This window comes from Sprattus sprattus, assembly GCF_963457725.1.
Source record: "Sprattus sprattus genome assembly, chromosome: 6".
Classification (NCBI taxonomy): Eukaryota; Metazoa; Chordata; class Actinopteri; order Clupeiformes; family Clupeidae; genus Sprattus; species Sprattus sprattus.
In genome coordinates, this window is record NC_137925.1 from 13,873,548 (window position 1) to 13,898,771 (window position 25,224).

General features: G+C 44.9%; 1 protein-coding gene across 1 annotated transcript in view; it reads left to right on the forward strand.

Annotated features, from left to right (window-relative positions):
* Positions 1-25,224, forward strand: part of mybpc3 (myosin binding protein C3) — a gene marked incomplete at its 5' end in the record, with an annotated part of 49,492 nt that overhangs the window by 11,430 nt on the left and 12,838 nt on the right. The window contains 14 exons of the mRNA XM_080840450.1: positions 1,679-1,738; positions 4,590-4,616; positions 5,182-5,348; positions 6,166-6,298; positions 8,146-8,270; positions 8,734-8,839; positions 10,507-10,673; positions 13,025-13,190; positions 13,660-13,766; positions 13,883-13,912; positions 14,147-14,286; positions 17,732-17,891; positions 19,513-19,617; positions 21,894-22,082. Of these exons, the coding sequence (XP_080696576.1) occupies positions 1,679-1,738; positions 4,590-4,616; positions 5,182-5,348; positions 6,166-6,298; positions 8,146-8,270; positions 8,734-8,839; positions 10,507-10,673; positions 13,025-13,190; positions 13,660-13,766; positions 13,883-13,912; positions 14,147-14,286; positions 17,732-17,891; positions 19,513-19,617; positions 21,894-22,082 (1,682 nt within the window). The remainder of the gene's footprint in view (positions 1-1,678; positions 1,739-4,589; positions 4,617-5,181; positions 5,349-6,165; positions 6,299-8,145; positions 8,271-8,733; positions 8,840-10,506; positions 10,674-13,024; positions 13,191-13,659; positions 13,767-13,882; positions 13,913-14,146; positions 14,287-17,731; positions 17,892-19,512; positions 19,618-21,893; positions 22,083-25,224) is intronic.

A 25,224-nucleotide genomic window follows, 5' to 3' on the forward strand; every position in this document is an offset into this window, starting at 1 on the left:
CTTTCGTCTGCACTTGGCCTTGGTGTAGATTTCAAAAGAGACTTTGTCACAGTGTTAGTATGTGCCTTGGTACTTGCAGACTGTGATTGATAGGTGAGTGCCATAGAGTGACCTTCTTGCAGCATGGTGTTAATGCCAGCCTATAAACATTACCCGTGTAAACGCTTCAGAGGAGGGCATTATAAGTCTCTTACACTCAGCAGACACCATTCCTCAGTGACTTAACTAGCAGAGTTCTGTTACTTGGCTGAGTGTGTTATTTTCATATAACAACACACCTTTTTTGGGAGTGTCAAACACAAAGGTTCAGGGCTCCAAGGCCTTTTCCAAAAACCACACAGAGTAAATGGAGACTTTGCAACGAACAGCAAAACAGCGGTGTTGACATAAGCAAGGGAAACAGGTCCATCCAACGGGTGAGAGAGATGACTTTAATAAGACCAATGATCAGATCAACACACAGGGGATAATGAGCACTAAATGGGCGTAGCCAGAGGGGCATGTTGAGCTAGCTGATTACCATTTTTAAAATACATCATATGATTTTCTGGAAAGACACCAATCTTTATTATGGAAACACAATAGTCTTAGTTGTGTATGTACCTCTGCAAAAGGAGACGCTGTTACTCGAAAGTGTCTAACTATAACACAGATCATTTGTTTTACTCTGTGTGCTCATGTATGAGCATTCAGTAACATTCAGTAACCTCTTGATTCAGGTTATAACTACATAGAAACAGCTTCCCTCCTACAATATTACAGTATATATTTCTTTAGCAATGCCTTTTCAGTAAGATCTGGTTGAACCTCACAGAATGACTGTGCCCTGCAGCTGTGTTAAGCTATAGGCAGGGTTCATCAATGTCAGAATGGTTTCTGAGGTAAAAGTATATCAGTGGATTGTATATTGTCCTGGAATTGTATATGGTGGATGACAACGAGCAAATATATCAATCTGCTTATTGACTGATACCATGTAGAGTGAGTGTGTGTGTGTTTGTGTTTTCCGCACTGTGAGTGTGTTGACAGTGATTGTGTGTGTGTGTGTGTGTGTGTGTGTGTGTTCGTGTGTGTGTGTGTTTATGTTTTCTGCGCTGTGAGTGTGTTGACAGTGTGTGTGTGTGTGTGTGTGTGTGTGTGTGTGTGTTTATGTTTTCTGTACTGTGAGTGTGTTGACAGTGAGTATGTGTATGTGTGTGTGTCTGTGTGGGTGTTTATGTTTTCTGTACTGTGATTGTGTTGGCAGTGTGTGTGTGTGTGTGTGTGTGTGTGTGTGTGTGTGTGTGTGTGTGTGTGTGTGCGTGTGTGTGTGTGTGTGTGTGTGTGTGTGTGTGTGTGTGTGTGTGTGTGTGTGTGTGTGTGTGTGTGTGTGTGTGTGTGTGTGTGTGTGTGTGTGTGTGTGTGTGTGTGTGTGTGTGTGTGTGTGTTTATGTTTTCTGCACTGTGAGTGTGTTGAGAGTGTGTCTGTTTGCGTGTGTGTTTATGTTTTCTGTACTGTGAGTGTGTTGACAGTGATTGTGTGATTGTGTTTATGTTTTCTCCACTGTAAGAGCGTGTGTGTGTGTGTTTATGTTTTCTGTACTGTGAGTGTGTTAACAGTGAGTGTGTGTGTGTTTATGTTTTCTGTACTGTGGGTGTGTTGACGATGTGTGTGCTGTCTGCTGTGTCCCCCTTACAGTAGCATTGATGGAGCAGACGATGCGGGAGAGCTGGACTTCACCCAGCTACTCAAGAAGAGGTTAGGCTCGCCTTATGTCATTATATACATAAACTATCATACAGTTAAACACTCACATCAACAAGCATACATATATTTATACAAATATATAAGTATTATTACATATTGCATAAAACCAACATCATATGAAACATACACAGTATCCAGTATATGTTTAAACAGAACTGCAATTAAACATATACATATTTAATTGTATGTTGCATACGCATACGTATCAACATAGATATACAGGTATATTACATGTATATGGTACAAATAAAATAATTAAATATATCATACAACTGATTGTGTCCCAACTTTCCATTTTGTGTTGTTTGTGTTGACCTGTCAGTGTTCATGTTCATTTCCTTGTATTTAATTGAATGATGTGTACTGGTGTGTACAGTATAGGTTACATTTAGGTTACAGTATAGGTTACATTTAAGAATTAAATACAAGCAAACAACATGCTGTATGAAAAAGTTTCCATATTGACCGATTATTCATCGGAAGTATGGAGTGAAACTTTTCATAAAAATGAATCTGACAGACCTTTTTATTTCTGAAATGCCTCCTCCATGGATTGCTTTGGACGTCATAGAGAGTAAGTAGTTTACTTCAGGCTGCAGACTCACACAGGACTGACTGTATGATGGCCTGAGGCACACATAGCAGACGCTGGAATGGATGTGGGCCAGATCAGTGGCGGATCAGAACCACATCAGGGCTACATCAAGGGCGAATCAAGACCACATCAAGACCACATCAGGGCCAGATCAGATAGATAGATAGATAGATAGATAGATAGATACTTTATTAATCCCGAGGGAAATTAAGGAAAAGATCAGAGCCAGATCAGGGCCAGATCAGGGCCATATCAGAGCCACATCAAGGCCATATCAGGGCCGGATTAGAACCAGATCACGAACATATCAGAGCCAGATCAGAGCCACATCAGGGCCATATGAGGGCCACATCACGGCTGAATATTGGCTGGATCTGGGCCACATCTGTTCCAGAGTCGGCTGTTGATTGGGGCTGATCCCTTGCATGCAGTAACCCTGTGTTACATCAGCTGGGTTATCAGATTAAGACTATTTTGATCACAACGGTTGTTAATTGTATGAGTAACATTGAGGACTTTGTTGTTAAAGGTGCAGCCTGCGATTCTACTGCCATACACTTTTTTTGTCAGATTCCACTAACAGCTCGCCTATCTGTTCCATCTGTTCCAAGTCCATTTCCCCATGGCCACACAGGAAGCTTTCTCTGTTTGTTAAAGCATTACAAACGGGACGGTCACACTTTATTTGTTTTTATTGGATGGTTGGCTACAGACGCTCACATCTACAGATGCTCAGGTTATAGACAAACTATCTGTTGAAACTCTGTGAACTACAATCTATGGTTAAGGAAAGGGTTATGGTTCGGGTTCAGATTGGTTGATGTTCAGTGAACAATTAGAACCACTGAACTTGAGTTTCAATAACCACCTGTTAAGTTTCTGTAGGCGGACATTCCAAACTAGAAGCCTTTTATTTCTGTCATACTCATTTACCTCCAAAGCTACTAGTCTACAAGAGACATTACATAAGAATGGAATTGAGCAAAAGGTTTTAAGACGGACTAATACAAAAACACAGTTACACATTCAGCTAAATGCTCTCCAAACTGCTTTCATGATGGTGAAAACATGGCTTTGAAATGTGTCAAACGGACAGAAAAAGGGAAAATAATGGACCACTTCCCCTCTCATGAGAATCCACTGTGGCTCTGAACACGTCATAAGCAACTGACTGTCCCATCTGCTTGCAGCTTTTAGCACCACCAGACAGCAGAGGACAAACTCGCTCACTCACTCAGTCAGCAGTTTTACAAAAGCCCTGCAGACAGTCTGTGTAGACATGTGCTGTCTGGGAACGTGAGCAGGAACTATAGATTGTATCCCCCCTGATGTATTTTGATATGATGCTTTGGTGGTGATCGTGAGCGTGGTGTTTCTGAGTTCTTAAAAGTTTCCACACAAGTGCTGGTGGGAAAAGGTTATTTTGTTTTGTATCCTTGAAAAAAAAAAAATTTGACAGCGAAAACTAGGAGAAATCTGATGAGGGAGAAGAAGCTTAACAAAAGGTTCCGTAAAGAACCTCGCTTGAAAGTGTTCCACACAGGAACATCCCAAGGTTCTTCTACCCTTTTTTTTTGTTCCAAGAGTGTTCTTTGTCTCATCGCTCATGTTTGTGTCCACACTGGCCTGACTGCGGACAGAACAGAAAGTCCTCATTAGAAAAGGTCACTCACCTGCCTGTGGTGACTCATACATCACTGCCACCGGCTCACCATTGTGTTTTTCTCTCTGTCGTATTCATCTTCTTTTCGATCCTTCCCAAAGTAGTTGAGCACAGCGAACCCCCACCTCCTGTTTGCCCAGAATGCCCACCCCCACCTGAACACGCATATTCATTTTCACACTTTTTGAAATTCAGGTCACCTGTACCACTTAAATTCATTAAGATGACATTTGACTTGCGTAGGCTTAAGCACCGGCTGACTGATATTAGCTAATGATGATGTTTTTGAAAATGGTTTATTTTTGTCATTAAAGCCTCTGCTCTCAAGCTAAATTACTGTTATGCAGTACAACTTAAACCTGATGGTCTAATATGCTCTGTTAGACTTGTGTGTGTGAGTTTGTGCCTGTGTGTGTGCACTGTGTATGTGAGTGTCTATACTGTATGTGTGTGTGTGTGTGTGTGTGTGTGTGTGTGTGTGTGTGCGTATGCGTATGCGTATGTGTTTGCATTTCTCTGAAGGTGTGTATTAATGCTTTGCGGCCTGTCTTGCCCTGCTTGTGGCTTCTGTATCTGAATGAGAGTAGCAGTTCTTTAAAAGCTTCGCCGCGGTAAGAGTCCTGCATCTTGTCCTCACAACCCCCTGATGTGTGTGGTGTGTGGTGTGTGTGTGTGTGTGTGTGTGTGTGTGTGTGTGGTGTGTGTTGTGTGTGTGTGTGGTGTGTGTGTGTATGGTGTGTCTGTGTGTGGTGTGTGGCGTGTGGTGTGTGGTGTGTGGTTTAAAAACTCCTCTCCTGTCGCTTGTAGCTGTAAATGTGTCAAATATCCAGTGAAGCTGTTCAACCTTTCATTCCTTTAATGTTTCCCTTTTATGTGTCCTGATTTCAAATATCCTGTAAAGTCATTCCTGTTTTCAAATATAACGTTAAGATGTTTCCGTTGCCCAGTGACGGCTGTCATGAGAGACGTATGGAAACTACACATTATGGGGAATGTTTACTATGTATATGTGATGTATGGAAAACATGTGAACGAAAATGTCATTGAAGTAAGGCAGAGCTTCTTGATGCTGCCTTCCCGTGTAGGAATAAGAGGGCCTATCTGTGAGAAACTGGGCTTAATGCACGTGTGTGGTTGAGCTGTTGGTGACTCCTGCATGTGCTTCACCTGTGCCAGGGCAGTGAAAAAGAGGGACGACGCGGAGGTGGACGTGTGGGATATCCTGCAGAAGGCCCCACCCACGGACTACGAGAAGATCGCCTTTGAGCACGGCATCACCGACCTGCGCGGCATGCTGAAGCGCCTGAAGAAGATGAAGAAGCCTCAGGAGAAGAAGAGCGCTGGTCAGTGTGTGTGTGTGTGTGTGTGTGTGTGTGTGTGTGTGTGTGTGTGTGTATGTGTGTGTGTGTGTGTGTGTGTGTGTGTGTGTGTGTGTGTATGTCTGCGTATGTGTGTGAGAATGTGTATATGTGTGTTGTGTGTGTGTGTGTGTGTGTGTGTGTGTGTGTGTGTGTGTGTGTGTGTGTGTGTGTGTGTGTATGTCTGCGTATGTGCGTGAGAATGTGTATATGTGTGTTTGTGTGTGTGTGTGTGTGTGTGTGTGTGTGTGTGTGTGTGTGTGTGTGTGTGTGTGTGTGTGTGTGTGTGTGTGTGTGTGTGTGTGTGTGTGTGTGTGTGTGTGTGTGTGTGTGTGTGTGTAGGAGGATAGGGAGAAAAAGAGGGGGGAGACAGACAAAGAGATAGATAGAGAGATGAGGTAGAGAGAAGGAGAGGGTGTAGACCTCTAGGAAGTGTAGATGCCAGAGGAGAAGGAGAGTGACGGTCACTCCCAGGGTTCAATGGGACTCCTCTTACAGCGTCCACACTGATATGTCTCTGAGAGTCAGCCCCAGTGATCCAACATCTATGTCTATGTCTCTCTCTCTGTATCTGTGTGTGTGTGTGTGTGTGTGTGTGTGTGTGTCTGTGTGCGTGTGTGTGTGTGTGTGTGTGTGCGAGTGCGTGTGCGTGTGCGTGTGCGTGTGCGTGTGCGTGTGCTTGTGTGCGTCGGCTCTACTGATCTAACATCTTGTGTGTGTGTATAGAACTTTGCTAATGCGGTGTGTGCGTGTGTGTGTGTGTGTGTATGTGTGTGTGTGTGTGTGTGTGCTGAACCAACAGCCTTCCTGAAGAATCTGGACCCTGCCTATCAAGTGGAGAAAGGACGCAAGATCAAACTGGCCATAGAGGTTGCTGACGCCAACGCTGACGTCAAATGGCTGAAGAACGGGCAGGAGATCAAGGCAACTGGGAGGTAGCTTTGGGGGGAAGATGTATTTGGTCCATATGTTCAGAAAACGATAGCGGACCTGTCTTTAATCCTCTACAACCTCTTGAACGCCTCAGAACATGAACCTGACAGAACTCTGTTGGTTGAGTTATCTTTAGAATTATGTCTTTAGTCGTTAGATTAAAATGAGTGTCTTAGTGTCTATTTTGGGGTCTATTACATTTTTGTAAAGACACAAAATGAATAGGTGTTAAGCTTTGTGAATATTTTACAGGTCAATTCAGGAATTGGTAAATGACGCTAACAAAACAGAGATTTTCAATACTATTCACATTCATTTCTATGTTTATTGTCTCTCTCTGTTTCCCACAAATATGTGTTATATCACACGTTAGCCACTCTTTCCTGTTGTAAGAGTAGCTCTAATGATCATGTGACCTGTCTGCATGTGTCTCTTGTGGTGCCTGATGACTCCTTTGTGTGGCTGTGGACCCCTGTGACGGACGCCTCCGGTCAACCCTAGCAAGTGAGTGGCTCTTGGGCCCTTCTGTGTGTGTGTGTGTGTGTGTGTGTGTGTGCATGCGTGCGTGCGTGCGTGCGTGCGTGCGTGCGTGCGTGTGTGTGCAGAGGGAGAGACAGAGGGAGTGGAGGCAGACCCAGCCCCATGGCTCTCACCCAGGGCAGATAAGAGGGGCTAAGAGAGTCTGTGGGTCTGCCCTCTGTAGACTCCACTCCTCAGACAGTGGCGTGTGGGAGAGAGCGTGATGACATGAAAGAGTAGCGAGGAAGGAGGGGGTGTTAGTGGCCCCCAGTTCTAGGGATCATATCAGGGGTGATAAAAATACGAGCTTGGTTTTCCATTAAGGGGCAGATTGACATTTGGCGACATCCCTTCACCGGAGTGGCTAGAGTGTGCTATTAGTAACCTAGCCATCGCTCTCTCTCATCACTATTCACTTTGAGTACTCCATCCTTCTGCTAGTGAGAGAAAGAGGGAGCGAGGGAGGGAGAGAGAGAGGAAGAGAGAGAGAGAGGAAGAGAGGGAGGGAGCGGGATGGGAGGGTCTGGCTAGAATACTCAAAATGGTGACCAGGATGTGTTAGTAGTCAAAGCACTGGAATGGAATTCTCATGCCCTCATTTTGACACATCTTGGCTTGAGGTTGATTTCTTTTCTTTCTTTTTTTTTATCTTGAGTGGCTAGTGATCTGAAAGTCATCTACGGTGTTGGACTTTATTGTTAGGCTTGTAAATACTTTGAATATTTCATGAACGGCAGACCAACGGTATGTCTGTCTGCCTCAATCTGACTCTATTTACGTCTGTCTGACGTCATAACCCTTCCATTCTGCTGTTGCCATGACATCCAAACCCAAGGATGAAGCATTCCAAGGGCATGAGGGACACATTTAAATGCAGCTCCAGTTGGAGAGTACATCCTTTGGTCTGAAGAGAGACAGCAGGGATGAAGGGGGGGAAAAAACAAGTTTTGTTGAAAAAGTCAAAATATTATGCTCTGGCTGATGATTTGATGGTGCTCAGTTTGTGGATAAGTGGTGAAGTTTTGGAATTTCATAACGTCCATTGAGTTGATAAACAGCAGACTTGTTCTTATGTTGATAGTTAATAGAGAGAATATATTTTAAACTGTGCATTTGTTTTGCCACACCTCGGGCATACAGAGCCCTCAAAGTTAGGTTCTATCCCCATCTGGTGAGCAGAATAACAACTGCAAGCGTTTGTATGTGTGTGTGTTTGTTTGTGTATGTGTGTGTGTGTGTGTGTGTGTGTGTGTGTGTGTGTGTGTGTGTGTGTGTGTGTGTGTGTGTGTGTGTGTGTGTGTGTGTGTGTGTGTGTGTGTGTATCCCACAGGTATATCTTTGAAAGTGTGGGAAACATGCGTTACCTGACCATCAATAACTGCTCCTTGGCCGACGACGCTACGTACACGTGTGTGGTAGGAGAGGAGAAGACGGCAACTGAGCTCTTTGTCAAAGGTATCTGTTTAAAAACATAAACACTGTTTAAAGACATACAGATATTTCACATATTTTACACATGCACACATATTTTACACATGAAACATGAGATGCTGGTCATTTAGGGAGAATCAGGGAGGTGAGGAACCACACGAAACTAATAATTTCTTCAGCACTGTCTAAGTCTATGAGGGTCTTTGTCAAGGTGTTTGTTCTGCAAAGCTACTGTGAAAAACAGATATGACGCAAATCGGAGAGTTTATATATTCACACTCACAACATTTAGCTGAATCTGATCAGGGGCAGATCCCTTCAAAAGCCGCCTACTCTATTCATGGTGTTTTCACTCTCTAGTTTTCTGAAACATCTTCCTCCTCCCCCCTTTCTGTCTTTCTCTCTCTCCCTCTCTTTGGTCTTTCTCACTCCCTTGACCCCCTTAACTCTCTCTCTCTCTCTCTCTCCCTATGTCTGTCTTTCTCAGAGCCACCTGTGATGATTACGCAAAACCTGGAGGATCAGATGGTGATGAAGGGGGAAAGGGTGGAGTTTTTGTGCGAGGTGTCTGAGGAGGGAGCCACTGTCAAATGGTAAAATACCGCTTCACACAAACACACACACACGCACACACACACACACTCACACACACACACACACACACACACACACACACACACACACACACACACACACACACACACACACACACACACACACACACACACACACACAAAAACAAACACAAACACACACATATACACACTCACACGCACATACACACACACACACACACACACACACACACACACACACACACACACACACACACACACACACACACACACACACACACACACTCATCTTCCATATATAAGCATGGGCTCCAAAGAGACCAACCTTCAGAACACAACACTGAGAACCAGTTGATTAGTTGCCATGAATTCATGAGCAAACTCCTATTTACGAACCTCTGGTATTCCGGTTCCATAGCTGAGATTCCCCTCATGTCCACCAGATGGCATGTGTGCTTCTCAAGCCAGCTGCCCCTCCTGAAACACTCCACAGCATGAGAAAGGCAGGTGGAGGCTGGCACGACACGGACCGTATATCTGCGCCGTGCGCCGTAAATTATCACTGCCAGGAAAAGGTCACTCTTGCCTCTTAACACCTCCGCTGTGTCCTTTAGCGGAGCGAGAAAGTCACCGCAGGTTTATGACGGTCAGAATGACTAACTAGGGAAACTTTCTACCGACCGCCTCTGATGAGATTCAGCTAGGTTGTATGTAGGCCTACTTTGTGAAATGAATGGCTTGTGATAGCTGGATAGGCTGAATTATCATCTTTAAAAACAACAAACATTTTCTAAAACACATCTCTGTTGACACTGTGGTTACCATGGTCACTGGATAAATTACGCAGTCTGCTCCCTCATATTTGTAACACTCTTTTTCCTAATGAGTTTACATGGATCAAACTACTGGCCTTCTGTTTCCTTCATTGGTATTCACGACCATGGAGAGGTATCGGTTTGTGTAGCCACTGATATTATGTTGTTCTGTGGACACCTACCATGTCTGTTTGTATTTTGCGATATTATATGAACAATAAACGAGTGGTTAGTTTAGAGTACATGTTTTCTCTTAACTGTGTTGAGTCACCTGTGGCGTGACTAGTATTTATTCAAGCCGGTCTAAATGTCCTTTTGGGGTATTTCAGTAACATTCTGTTACTCCGTAGACTAGACTAGTTTTGATTCATTCTTATGATTTGTGCAGTGCTCATACTAAACAGATGTGATTCCCGTCAAGCACAGCTGGACCTGAACGAATGATTATGTAGGAGCTGTGGCCCAAGAGCTAGCATCAGTACCATAGGGACTGGGGTTCTAGTCTAGCTCATAGGGACTGGGGTTCTAGTCTGACTCATAGGGACTGGGGTTCTAGTCTAGCTCATAGGGACTGGGGTTCTAGTCTGACTCATAGGGACTGGGGTTCTAGTCTAGCTCATAGGGACTGGGGTTCTAGTCTAGCTCATAGGGACTGGGGTTCTAGTCTAGCTCATAGGGACTGGGGTTCCAGTGACTGCCAAAGGAAGAAACACATTCCTGTGGTTCAATAGGTAGAGCAATGGCCTAACAACCCCAGGATGATGGGTCGCTATTTATGGCATGCCTGGACTCAGGCTCATGACCTTTGGCATTGTAGGCGCCTTGCTCTGGCAGACAAGCTACAGGAAGTGTGTTTTTCTCTCTGCACAGGGAGAAAGACGGTGTGGAGTTGACCCGCGACGAGGCCTTGAAGTACCGCTTCAAGAAGGACGGGTGTAAGCACTACCTCATCATCAACGAGGTCAGCAAGGAGGATTGTGGGAACTACCGCGTGAAGACCAACGGAGGGGAGTCAGTGGCCGAGCTGATGGTGCAAGGTGTGTGACTCCACCTGTGCTACACCCAGTGACAGGGGATTAAAAACTCCTACGACCACAGACTTAGTAGTGACACACTGTGTCTAAGCGTCACAAAACTCCTCCAGCCAGTGCAATGGTGTCTAATACTGATGATTATTATATAATTATAAAATTGACAAGGACAAGCAATTGTTTGTAATCACACTGGCTGGCAGTGAACCCCATTGGCTTTGTTAACATAGTTTGCAACCCAGCCCCTTCATAAGTCAAAGGTCAACTTTTTAGCTGTCTGAACCCTTCGCACAGGTCCTGCCCTGTATGTCTTCAGAGGTCAGAGGTCACTGTCTTGTCACTGATCTAAAATATGACCCTCCCTCCCAGCCACGATGTCTCTGTCAATCAGAACTCTCACGTCAGACATGCATGGCAACCATTGTTGGCATCACTATGCCAAGGTTAGCAGGCAGAGGGGGCCCAGAGGCCAGCTATAGTTAGACAATGTGTCTCATATATTTTATCAGAACAGGTGACTCTGTTCACTCTCTCCATGTTTCTGGATTTATCTGTCTTTCTCTGTCCTCTCTCTCCCTCTCCCCCTCTCTCTATCTCACGCTCTTTGTATCTGTCCTATTTGTCTCTGCCTCTTCTTTCTGTCTTTCTTCGTCCCTCTCTCTATCATGCACACCGACCCATACTGATCTCTATGAGAGAGGTGGAGTGGCAGTGGCTCTGCTCCAGGGGAGAGGTCAAGCCTGAGAGAGACCTGTGATCTATAGTCTCTACACTTGCAGATATTTGCCCTACACCACAATACATATAGCCATTAAATTCAAATTCAATACCCTCTCTATTTGATCCTATTTGAAAAGTTCAAATTCACATTCACATTCACATTCACATTCACATTCACATTCACATTCACATTCACATATAAACATATACACATATACACATTCACATTCACATTCACATTCACATTCACATTCACATTCACATTCACATTCACATTCACATTCACATTCTTATATAGTTACAAGTCTATTTGAGAACTCTTTTTACTTGAGAGGACACTTTGCCATATTGTAGCTGGAACCCCCCGCCCCCAACCTGTCTAGTTTCTCTGTAGCCTGTTCCATCTGTCCTCTCCCCTCTTCTTATCTTTCCTCTTCTCCTTTCTGTCTTTTGTCCACTTCATCTTCTCTTTGTTCTTGTCTGTCATCACCCCTCTTTCTCTGGCTCTCTGTCCATTACTCTCTCTATCTGCCTTTCTTTCTCTCTGATATTAATCCTGCTTGAGCGCTGTATGCTTGTGTGTGCGAGCGCATGTGTGTCTGTGTGCAGGCGTATGTGCAAGCCTCTGTGTGTGTGTGTGAGTCTGTGTGTGTGTGTGTGTGTGTGTGTGTATGTGTGTGTGTGTGTGTGTGTGTGTGTGTGTGTGTGTGTAGGCGTGCGTGCCTCTGTTTGGGTTTGTGTCTGTGCGTGTATGTGTGTGCAGGCGTGCATGCCTCTGTGTGTGTGTGTGTGTGTGTGTGTGTGTGTGTGTGTGTGTGTGTGTGTGTGTGTGTGTGTGTGTCCGTGCCCACACCAGCACCTGATACCCCCCTGCCCGTGTAGCGATGCCAGTTCCTGTACCACTGGGGCCCCTAATCAGAGAGCGTTGGGTGCCAGCTTTCACCAGCTGCCATGTGCCCAGCGCCCTCCCCCTATGCCAACCCATGGCAGGGTTCACTGCCCACCTCTTCACCCGTTCCCACTGCCCTCCTAGGGGGTCTCAACTCATGGGCATGGTGCCAAGATCGGCACCCCCACTGTCTGGTTGCATTCCAGAGAGCCAGAGCAGCTAGTGCTTTTAAAGGGTCACTACTGTTAAAATTAAAGTTTTGGCTCTAGCACCTTTTAAGGATCACTACTGTTAAAATTAATGCTTTGGCTCTAGCACCTTTTAAGGATCACTACTGTTAAAATTAAAGTTTTGGCTCTTGCGCTTTTAAAGGGTCCATATTGTGAAAATGAGAGTTTTAGCTCACCTTTAAAGGATCACTGCTGTTAAAATGAGAGTTATAGCTCTAGTACTTTTAAAGGATCACTACTGTGCAAATAGAGTTTTAGCTCTAGTGCTTTTAAAGGATCACTTGTGACAATGAAGGTTTTAGCTCTAGCACCTTTTAAGGATCACTACTGTTAAAATGAAAGTTTTAGCTCTAGCGCTTTTAAAGGGTCACTATTGTGAAAATAAGAGTTTTCGCTCTAGTGCCTTTAAAGGGTTGCTTCTGTGAAAATAAGAGTTTTCGCTCTAGGTGGTGGTGTATGTGTGCTGCTGATGCCTTGGCTGTGCTTTGTCCATACGCCTTGCTGTGTTGTCCCTATAGAGAAGGAACTGGAGGTGTACCAGAGCATCGCAGACCTGACGGTGAAGGCCAAAGACCAGGCCGTGTTTAAGTGTGAGGTGTCTGACGAGAACGTCAAGGGTATCTGGTACAAGAACGGAGTGGAGGTGAAGGCAGATGCTCGTACACACATCACACACATCGGCAGGTATGTGCACGTCTGCAAGTGTGTGTGTGTGCATGTGTGTATCTGTGCAGGTGGGAATGTGGGGGTGTATGTCTGTATGTGTGTGTGTATGTGTACGTAAATGTGTGTTTGAATATGATTGTGACAGTATGTGTGGGTATGTGTATTGGCGTGAATGGGTACAGGTGTAAGTGTGTGTGTGTGTGTCTATGTGTAAATGTGTGCAAATGTGTCTGTGTATATGTGTGCAGTATGTGTGTGTGTAAGCAGTAGAGAGAAAGAAAGTGGATCAAAATATGAAATGGGTATGTTAAAAATGTAAACACTCTCTGTCTTATGCGTCATCTCTCTCCCTCCCACTTTTCTCTTTTTCTCTTCCTTCCACCTCCTCTCCCCATCTCACTCTTTGTCCCTCCCCCTTCTCTCTCCCCACTCCCCCCTCTCTCCCGTTTCTCACTCTCACTCTCTCTCTCTCTCGCTCTCCTGTCAGCCATCATAAGCTCACCATAGATGACGTGAAGCCAGAAGATGAGGGAGACTACACATTTGTCCCGGAGGGCCATGCATTTAACCTCTCAGCCAAACTCAACTTCGTCGGTACAGTGAAAAAGCGTTTCCTTTAAAGGCCATCACATGTTATCGCATTTAACACTGAGTATACAAGTGTCTTGTTTGGAGAGGTCATGGGATTCTTTTCTTCTTTTCACTTACAGAGGTCAAGATTGACTATGTACCTCGCCAGGGTAAAGAAACTACACTGTGCCCAGCATCAGAAGTGCATAGACACACTCACACACACACACACATATACACACGCCCCCACACAGACACACAAACACACACACACACACACACACATATATATACAAAAAACCTTTCCATCTCATACTAATGTACCAATGACAAATTACACAATACACTGCAAAGTTAAAATGCATATAAAAAGAACATTTAACTCTAGTGTCTTTTGTTTTCAGATCCTCCAAAGATCCACCTGGATACCATGGGCAAAACTCCAGAATCCACCATAGTGGTAGTAGCCGGAAACAAGCTACGATTGGACGTGCCAATTACCGGAGACCCTGCCCCTACTGTGGTCTGGACAAAGGGTGAGAAGGTAAAAGTGGGATTGGTTTTCTCAGTTAAGCCAATCAACTACATGCAATCAAGCATCCAGCAACATCTCTTTGCTGATCACAGTTCATGAAGGCACAATTCATGTCAGTATGCGTAAATGTAACTAGTTACAGGGCGACACCCAATAGGATTCCAGCCAATCACAGAGTCCTATTCTGTATAATGTATATCATGTGATATTATACACTTTGTTGCATTCTGAAGAGGATTTCAGGAGTTGTTGTTTTTGATGGCAACCCTTGCGGAGTCTCCCGCAGCAGCAAGCGCTAACCCTGGAACAGAGACAGCTCTGATCAACCCAGATCAGCGCCAGATCTGTTTCAGTTACTGCTTACAAGTCACTAAGGCTTGAACTAATCCGGATCCGTACTTGTGTAATGTGAACAGATTCCCACTCAGAGAGCTGTTTGCGTCCCCATAACCTTTTCACCATCCCTGGTGTGGTTGAGTTCTCCTGTAATTTTACCTAAAGCCACCTGAGGGATGGGCCTATGCTCCACCTGAGGTCCGACACAGGTAGGGTGGTGGCAGGTAGGAAGGGGGGTGCGACGGGTATGCATATGGGGGTGGAGCCCTACCTACCTACCTGCACCCCCAAAAGAGGGCACTGCTTTCTCACCGAGTTCACAGGAGGCTTTGTATCAAGGTGAGTTAAGCTGGGAATAAGGTTCAACACACTTATTGTATGGCACTGTGGCACTGTGGTTTATTACATGTCTATATTGCCAGTGGTTATTCAGATCTTTCCATGATGTTTCCACCCTTTTTTCAAAGTGAATCTTTTAGTAGCCAACAGTGCGCCTTAAAAAACAATGCACAGGTCTAGAATCACTCTGAGTGTCTGTCACAGCAGAACCTGAGGTGGGTTAAAAAAAGCAAACAAAGGCAAACGTTCACAAAGGTTTTCAAACAGTTTTGTGTTTGCTTTGAGTTCACTGTGAACGTTTGCAAACACACACAGACAGTCTGTTCTCGGTGAACAAACATGGACGCGGGGATAGGGTAACCGTTTAGATCGAACAATTTGGAATGTTTACACAAAGATTTTCAAATTTTAAAGTTCAAAGAAAAAATGTGTTTGCCTTGAATGTTGGCCGCATTTGAACGCACCTCAGATAATATCCAGGGTCAGCTTCTGATTGGGATGGTGGATTGTGGGTAATCATAGGGAGACTGCAGAAACTCCCACAATGCAAAGCTGAGGTTTTGGCCAAGTGAGCAAATGACACCTGGGCCTTTCACCCAAAGCTGCCCAGAATGCACCACTAATGTGTGGAGTATCCATGGACTCTCCATCTATTTCCACATCGAACCATATTCTTACACGTACATCTGGATCTGATCTGGTTCCCAATCACTGATGGCCTTTTCCTGTGAAGAGATGGAAAGCTTTTCCCCAGACACTGTGGTTTTACACCAGAGTGGAGATGCCCCATTAATATGTATGACCCCAGAGCCAGATATGGTTCAGGGTCTCTTACTGTGATGGTGGATTGTGGGTAATCATACGTAGACAGCTGAGGTTTTGGCCAGTTGAGTGTCACTTGGTTCTTTCACCCACATTTACCCAGAATGCACCACTGTGTGGACAATCCACTTGCCCAATGTATTGTTTTCACATGGAACCATATTCCCAGCAGTAGAGGGGGGGGGGCTGGCCTCTGCCCTGCTTATGTTGGTGTTTGGTGCCCACGGTGTTAAAGGCCGCTGCAGGTCCACCCTCGCCCCATGCCTGCGCTGTGTTCTGCTCATGTAGGGTAGGGCCATAAAGCCGGACGGAGAGGACCCAGATGAGTCGGTCCGCACATGGAGCTCCAACGATGGGAAAGTGAGTGCCGGCTCCTGGCTAACTAACCCCGCCACTCCGCCCGCTCGCCCTCTCTCTGTCAGACACACGCCGTCTAGAAGACAAGTCTTCAGTCGCCGGCGGTAACAGAGCTGTCTTTGTCGCTTGGTCGCTTCTGTATTCATCTTCGTCTTTTGAGCTTTTTGCACTTCTTTTGTATGGCCTGGTTCTGCTCTGGTGTTTTTCTATCTATCTTTCGTCCTTTCTCTCACTTTGTCTCTCACCTGCTCTATCAGTGTTTCCATCCCTCGATCACTCCAGCAGAATCTCTCTTCCTCTCTCCATCTCTTTTCTCTCCTCACCTTTTGTCTCCACGCCCCTCCTGTTTTCTTCTTACACGGCATCACAAACTCTTTTCATTCTTTCTCTTCTCTTCTCTTCCTCCAACCCTCTCTCTTTCTCCGGCCTGATCCTTTGGTTTAGCTGGCACATGCTTGCTCCTTGCTGCATGCAGTTCTGCACTCGTATGCCAAGTTACCCCCAGAGGACAAACCAGACAGCCACCTGGCCCTGCCTTCTTGCCTTCCTGCTTCCTGTATGTAGTTATCTCAGCTAGGGAAGCAGCCCTTGCTCTGGCCTCCGAGACGATGGGAGGGAACGGCAGGATATCTACGGGATTCTGAAGCTGTTTTCTTGTTCAGTCAGTCAGTCCAGAACGGAACAGGCCCTGTCTTCCTGAACAGTAGTCACCTCTGCTTCAGTGCACATCTTGGCCCTAAAGCTGGATCAGGTTTACTAAAATGTATTTAATCAAATTAATTATAAACCACTAAATTCTTTTGTATTTCTTGAAAGCCATGATGAATATGTGGTTACAATAATTGAATTAACATTACAAAAGTAACCACTTTAATGACCAGTACAGTAAAAAAAAAAAAAAAGGAAAGGCCATCTCCAGGTGCTGCCAGGTGAGTGCATGTTTAAACTGTCTGTTTACTCTGGTCTGTCCATACCACCATGGGCACAAGGGGTCTGATGGCCGCAGACAGCAAGTAAGAGTAAGAGAGGCATGTCCTGTTGTCAGCTTGTAAAGGGTGTGTCTTGTTGTCAGGAAGTGAAGGGCATGTCTTGTTTGTCTTGTCTGTGCTGGGTGTGGTCTGAGCAGAGATTTGTTGTTTACTGTTACCGTGGATACCTGTTCAGCATGGACAGAGCAGAAGACTAAGGCGTTGTGCTACTGGTCATGTTGGGCTGTTGGGTTGACCTGCATTGAGAACATGTCAGAAGTATTTGACAATGAGATACTAGTGTGAGTGATTATGAATGTGTAGATGTTCAGTATACATCATATAGTCAACAGTCAAAGCAATAGTTAAAAAAAAATACTTCATCTGTTAATTAGGATTTAGCTCACTCAAAATCTCTACTATGAGGGTTGAAGGACCATAGACACACAGTAAACCCTTGGATACCTGCTTACAGGATTTTAAAGTACGTAGTTCATATTAAATTAAAATACTTCACATGTGTATTTGATGCAAGCTTTGCTGGATGAGGCCTCGTCAGAGTGGACAGAGGAGGTGTCAATTAAAACGTTAGCCAGTGAGGGTGGGATTAACTCATTGTGGGTGCGGCCTAGGTGATGTCGGAGGCGGATGGGCGTGTCCACGTGGAAAGCACCAAGGGCCACTGCATCTTCACCATCGAGGGGGCGGAACGGCAGGATGAGGGCGTGTACTCGGTGATCGTACGGAACCCGGCAGGGGAGGACAAGGCTGACATCACCGTCAAAGTCGTCGGTAAGATGAACGGAAGATAAAAAATACAGCTCTACGGTTTACCAGTAGCAGTACAGCTGATTCATAAACACTATGTTGGCATCCACAAAGCGCTTTATTTCAGTTTGCCATGTCCCTAAGTACATCCTGTGTCAGGTCTTCTCTCACTCTCCCATGTCCAATCATAGCGCCCCAGTTAGTCCAGGGTGTTGTAATTGAGACCGCCAAACAAGATTCTGACCAGCTGCTGCAAGACAAGTGCAGTCGTGTTGTCATGGAGATGATCCCTGTTGACCCCTATGACCTCTGACCCTTCTTACATGCCTGTCCCTTCAACCCACGGGATGCCAAAAATAATGCCCGACAAGAAAACCTGTCTGGTTAGACGCCTGTGCAGTGTGAATTACATTGTGCTGAGGACAGAGAATGTCTGTGTTTTTACAGGGTGTGTGCGTGTGTGTGTTTATGTGTGTCTGCTTCTCTGTGTGTCTGCACTTATGTATGAGTGTGTTTATGTGTTAGTGTAACTATTTCTCTGTGTGGCTGCATATACAGTATGTGTGTACGTTTGTGTGTCAATGGGATCTCTGCGCTGTGTGTGTGTGTGTCTGTGTATGCGTGTATGTGTCCGTTTGTCAGTATTTGTGTGTATGTGTAAGTGTGTGTTTCTTTGTCGTCTCTCAAACCACACACAGCAGTTTGTTTTGATCATATTTCCCCCGTGTCCCTCTCTCTCTCCTCGTCGTGGAGACGCCATGACAACTACAAGGCCAGAGCATGTGCGTCGTCTTGTCTCGGCTGTCAATCACCCCAGCAGCTCTTAATCAGCTCCAGAGATCACAGCACTCTTCCTTCTCATATTACAGTTTAGGGCTTTAAAGAGGGACAGAGGGAGAGATCACCGCTCTTCCCTCTCATATTACTGTTTAGGGCTTTATAGAGGGCCGGCTGTGCCATTATGGCTAAATTGAAGTGGTTTCATGAAAGGACAGGGAAGAGGCACGGGGCTCCCAGGGGAAAATGAGTCTGGAGGAAGTAATTGTGGTTCCAGCGAATGGTTCAACGTAGACAAGGTTTCTTATTGGCAGTAAAATGGCCTGATTTATTAGAGGCTCATTACCTCCAGCAGTTCCCTGGTGTTACTGTAATTCAATGGATTCAGAAACACACACACACACACACACACACACACACACAAATGTGCTTGCAAACACAGACAGACACACACACACACACTCCCCTTAGTGTAAATGTGTGGTTGGCCAGTAGCACTGGGTCACCTGTTCTGTCAACCTCTCTGTAGAAATTATAGCTGTCTTTACTGCGCTGCAGTTCAGGACTCTGGTTTACAACCTGGGCTCTGTAGTACCCCAGTTTCATAGGCAAAAATGCAACTGAACGGGGGGACCTCAGGCGTGTATTTTAAGAGGGAGATTGTGAAAGGCTTCCATCTTACCTCCATAAAGGCTCAGACCAAAGTAAATACCATAGCTAGGCCTCGCTAATCTAAGCCCCCCTAAGTGGAAAGAATCCAGCTAGCCCATGACACGACTTTGGACGTGATAAAAGAGAGGAGGGGGTTTTGGTGGAGGCTATGGGGTCGTTGGGTCACATGTGTGTGAATTTTTTCTTTTCTCCTTAGATGTGCCCGATCCGCCTCAGACTCCCAGAATCCTCAGCGTCGGGGAGGACTCGTGCGTCGTTGAATGGGACCCTCCGTCCTTCGATGGAGGATCACCAGTGATTGGTGAGTTGTTGGGGTGAATTACTCACCTACGTGAATATGGAAACCATAAGTGAGCTGCACTATGCTACACTGGAACACCTAGAAATATGCATAAAATGTTTACATTCCCTTATATGGGCCATTCTACCGAATTGGTGCAAAGTCACGTCGGAAATATTTTGAATTTTTTTATGTTTTATTCCCAAAACTTTGTCCGTATGTATATTGTACCATATCTAAAGTACACATATCTAGTAAAAGAACAGTCAATTTTTATATTGTATTTTCAGAATGTGTTGGAATGTTTTTCCTCTTCCAAAAATGGTCACTACCGAAACATCACATTTACTATAGTAAAAAAGTATTATTATTGACCTGTTCAGGTTGTGTTTTCTTCCCTTCTCTGAAGAGTATTTTTACAAATATTTCTTGAAGGTTTTCACAATGAAATTCATTAAAAAAATCAATTTTAACCAAATTTTCAAGTTCAATTTATCTGTTTCGGTAGTGACTGCACTGTTTCGGTAGTAACTACATAGTTGGATGGATGTTCATTTCTCTCCCAAAATCTTCCAAAAAGTGCTCTGGGCCGCCCTTTAGTCCACACAACACATTTATTTAAAAATGATGGGATTGAACTACTTACCATTTCATTTTGTCACTACCGAAATCAACTGGTCACTACCATATGTTTCGGTAGTGACTGTTTCGGTAGTGACAATTCTAGCTAACTTTGAGCATCAATAAAGAATTCTAGCAAGCACACGGCTTGCAAACAAATCTTTGAAGAGGTGTACACACATACAAACATAAGATTTTGCATGCAACCCCAAAAGGTTTACTTAATTGAAGAAAACATGGGTTTCGGTAGTGACAATTCTTAAGGTTACACGTCGATTTTCAGACTTTGGAACACATTTATATAAAAACTATGGGATTTAGCTACTTACCATTCCACCAAGAGGGACAGGGATGCAGTGTCACTGCATGATAAAAAAATGCAGGGTCGTGGCTAAAACACAGGCTCAGCCAATGGACTAAAACTCTTGTGTTTCGGTAGTGACATGAAAACTAGGGACATGATTTTTTGAGTATAGTTAATTGATTTAAAAATTAAACCCACAATAAATCTAAATATTCCAAGTTCTGTTTCAACCCAATCATAAAGATCTTTGAAATTAAATCATTGAAAAAAATCTAAAAAAATTGAAAAGTGTTATTTAAAGGCATTGAAATTTAGATTTCAGGGTTGGGGACAGCTAGCCTGGTGACACCAGCCTATGTATTTCCGCCTGAATTGATTTCAAGCTCATACTCAGTCTGGCCTAACCCCGTTGACAATCGTCTCCAGGACTCAAAATTTTGTAGCACCAATCAGCGAACAGTTCAGAGTTGTGACGCAAAACTCGCCTTGGAGGAAAAGACACGAAAAGCTATCGGAAAAGTTGTCTGAACTCTCGAGAACATCAGAATATTAAAAGGAGAACAAGAGTATTTTCTTGTCAGTTTTGTGATTGGAAAGGACGTCGTAGCTCTTCTCCCAACTGGGAAGAGTTTAATCTACCGAATGCTTACTAAACATTGCTGATTGGTTAAGGGAACTCCAATGATTTTAAACCTCAAGATAAGCACCCGCCCATCTCGGAAACCAAAATGCATTGGGTTGGCCCAGACTGAAAGACGGAATGAAATGGAGTCACAGGCTGGTAATGGCCAGGCTAGGGGACAGCTACTTCCCAATAGAAAGTACCCTATAAATGATGATTTTGTATATATTTAGCTTATCACTATCTCATTTAATGCACCGGGTTTATATAGACCATAACATTTTCTTAGTAAATACCTATGCCTAAATACCTAATTGTTTTGTAAATAGTTTTTATTGTTGAGGGACTGCATATTACACGAATTCGGTAGAATGGCCCATATACTCCAGGAAAGACAACAGTCAAAATAGACTAGAGTCTTAGTTTTCTATTGAATGCATAAGAGTGACAGCGCCTACACAAAGTCAAGATAATATTATTCCAGTAGGTAACTGGTTGACATGTCCATGTTTGATAAAACTAACTCAAGAGGACAGATCTCTGATATAAGGTGTTTTATATGTAATATAAATGTAAAGTTTTTTAAAAGCAATAATATATTTATATGTATATTTGGGTGTTGTATTCAGACCCCTGTATTGGCCCTCCTGAAGGCTACAACGTCCATATTTGTGTCTGATGGAAGTCTACATCTCAAGTGAGGTTATATTTAGCACCTGACGTGTATTTCATGTACTTTCCTCTCGTCAGGTTACGTGCTGGAGAGGAAGAAGAAGAAGAGTTACCGGTGGATGCGGTTGAACTTTGACCCCCACAAAGACACCACATACACGGCTAAGCGGATGATTGAGGGCATGGCCTATGAGATTAGGGTGTACGCTGTGAATGCCATTGGGATGTCACGCCACAGCACCCCCTCCCAGCCGTTTGTGCCAGTAGGTGAGTCTCAATCAGTGCGGGCACATGATGGCAGCACTCCGATCCCATCCGATTCTCTCCATGGGGTCTCCATGGGGGGTTAACTGCTCCATCTCAAAGCACATGGCAGTGACAAATCTAGATCTTGGCCGCGTCAGTTCAAATCAAATGCGGAATGTTTACATCTGCTACCGTTGATTATACAGTAAATACGTTGTGAAATGAAACAAAAACACACCACAGTTAAAGTTGTATTAGTATTGATTGATTCACATCGATATGAATGGATTACATGACTAACAACTGGTGGAAAAGTTATATGAAAATATTTGTTCACTGAATTAGCGCGTTCTGTCCCAAACAGTTGCGTTCCAGTTTCAAAGTTTCAGTTTCGGTTTCAGTATTTCAACGTGAATGAGAGGGAGCACAAGAACTGAGCGTCTAGCAGCGATTATCATATCATAGACATATATGATGCATGTATATGTCTGTGGGCACGATCTCAAGCACGTGCAAAAGTTGTTGTTGTCCAATTTGAATCTAGATTCGAGAGACACATGCGCGCCCAGTCCAATTCCCAGCGGAATCGAATCGTGTATCCAGGGGTTTACATCGGAGTCCAGTCGGACTCAAGTCGGACACAATGAATCTAGATTTGGGGAGACACATGTGTCCAATCTCCAATTTAAATCGGACTGAAATCGGAAATTGGACACATGTGTCCACACTGAATGACAAAATCCATCCAATCAGGGCCACTCACAAGGCAACCAGAAAATCCACCCAATCAGGGCCATTCACAAGGTAACCACAAAATGAATCCCATCAGAGCCACTCATTAAGCAATCAGAACATGCATCCAGTCACTGCTCACTATTTTGTTACGGTGTTCCAGAAAATGGGAATACACTCAATACAGTCTGTGTATGTCAGAATCAGGAAAATATCACAGGTATGTCCATAGTCAGAGGTACTCATAAATACTGTGCAAGCAATTTACAAAATGACTGTACCTGCTCAAATATATATGTTTGTCCATGGTACCTAAATCTAACCTATAGGTTTCACTTCAGTATGTAAAAAGTCATGTCATGCGCAAAATTCAAGTCATGCTGTATCAGTGATATCAGTATGGTTCTATGATGGGGTCTGAGGAGACAGGTTCTCTATTTGGATCCCACTGTCTTCACTGTATTCTCAGCTGTTGTGTCAGAGTAAGAGGATGGCATGAGGTCCTCTGTTGTCAGGTTGTCCTACTGATAGATACCGACGCTCGTAAAGTGAGGAAGGCCACTGTGATATGCTGGCCAAGTAAGGTCTGCTCCGCTGGTCAGTGCACCTGTAGATCCACAGCAGCATGTTGTCATGCACCGTGTCTGCTGAACCTAAACATACCCATTAGAAGGGCAGGAAAGGGAAGGGGGTGGAGAGTGAGAGAGAGGGAGTGAAAGTGGAAGAGAGAGAGAGAAAGTGAGAGAGAGAGAGGGACAGAAAATGAAGAGAAAATGAGGTAAACACAGAGAAAGAGATGGAGATTTGTCAATAAAGAGAGCGTGTGAAAGTGAGAATGATCAGCCGAGAAAGAGTGACAGAGAAAATATAAAAAAGAGAGATTGAGAGATGATTAGAAGAAAGAGTGATAAACAGAAAGAGAGTGAGAGAGTAGTAGGCTTGAGGTCTTGGAGGCTAATTTTATCAGCAGAGGACACAACAAAGTCTGGGTGACATGAGGAGTTCCCTTTCTCTCTATTTTGTCTCTCTCCACCTCTCTTTTCTGTGTCTCCACCTCTTTCTTTTGAGTCTCCACCTCTCTCTTTCCCCACCTTTCCCACTCTGTTTTGGTGGCTGGACGGAGCCTGGAGCATCTGCAGCAGAGTGCAGCGAGTTGATTAGGAAACTATCCTTGGCATTCCCCTCTATAAATAAAGGCACGTTAGCTAGTGCGTGCGGAGAGGTGAGGTCCTGCCTCTGTCGGGTGGAGAACGTTCACACACAGGACACCCAAACAGCTGAGTCTGTCTGACTGCTGCCACTGCTTACTGCAGCCGGAAACAGGGAGTGTGTGTGTGTGTGTGTGTTTGTGTTTGAGTAAAGGTCTGTGTGTGCGTGCTTCGGAGTCAGCAGTCACACACTCACAGAGTGAGAGAGGAGAGGGGAGAGGAATCTACAGAGTCCAGCGTAAAAAGAGGACAAAATGACCAAACCCGCACTGCCCAAAACGGCAGAGAAGAAGCCGGCCGAGGAGGCCCCTGCCGACGCCACCGCCGAGGCAGCAGAGGTCAAAGAGCCCGAACCGGAGGCCCCCGCCGAACCCGCTCCCCCACCAGCTGAAGAGCCTGCTAGTCCCCCAGCGCCCCCGGCGGAGGATGCAGCTCCACCTCCAGCTGAAGGAGCCCCAGCAGTCGAGGGGGAGGCCCCCGCGGAGGGTGCACCGCCCGCGGAGGGTGCACCACCCGTGGAGGGTGCTCCACCTGCCGAGGGTGCTCCACCTGCCGAGGGTGCTCCACCTGCCGAGGGTGCTCCACTTGCGGAGGGAGAGGCACCCCCTGCAGAAATCGTCCCCCCGGAGCCCGTACCAGACCCTGCCAGTATGCTTCCATTTCACACTCTCTTTGGGTCAAAGTCAGTGATTGTGATTGAATACAGCGGTGAAGTGTCTGTGAATTGACATGAGTAATTATGCAGTTTTGTGTGTGAAATAGTTTTGACATTTTTAGGAATTAAGCAAATGAAGGTTGAACTAACTTCTGAAGGGTATGTGCACACTTTTGTTGAAAAAGTTACCAAGCGTTGAATGTCTTGAGAGCCACGAAAAGCACTTTTTATCTTATACCTGTCATGTGTTTAGAGTGTTTGTGGCTCGGGAAAATATGGTTGTCTTTGTTTGTGTGAGTGATTTTGGATGGCCGGTGTGTGTAGTATCTGTGTCTGTGTGCTGTTATCAGAGGACTCTGAAACAGCCTGATGTAAATTTGCCTTCAGGCACAGGAGACACATGCCACAGATATCTGCGCTATTGTTGGGCTCCCGCCTGTTCCTCGTCTCCTGCCACACATGCGTCTCTGGCATGAACACCATATCAGTGCTGACCGCTGATGAAATCAATGTCCTCACACACACACACACAAAAGTAGTTACTTCTAAGTATATCAGTGCACTGTCA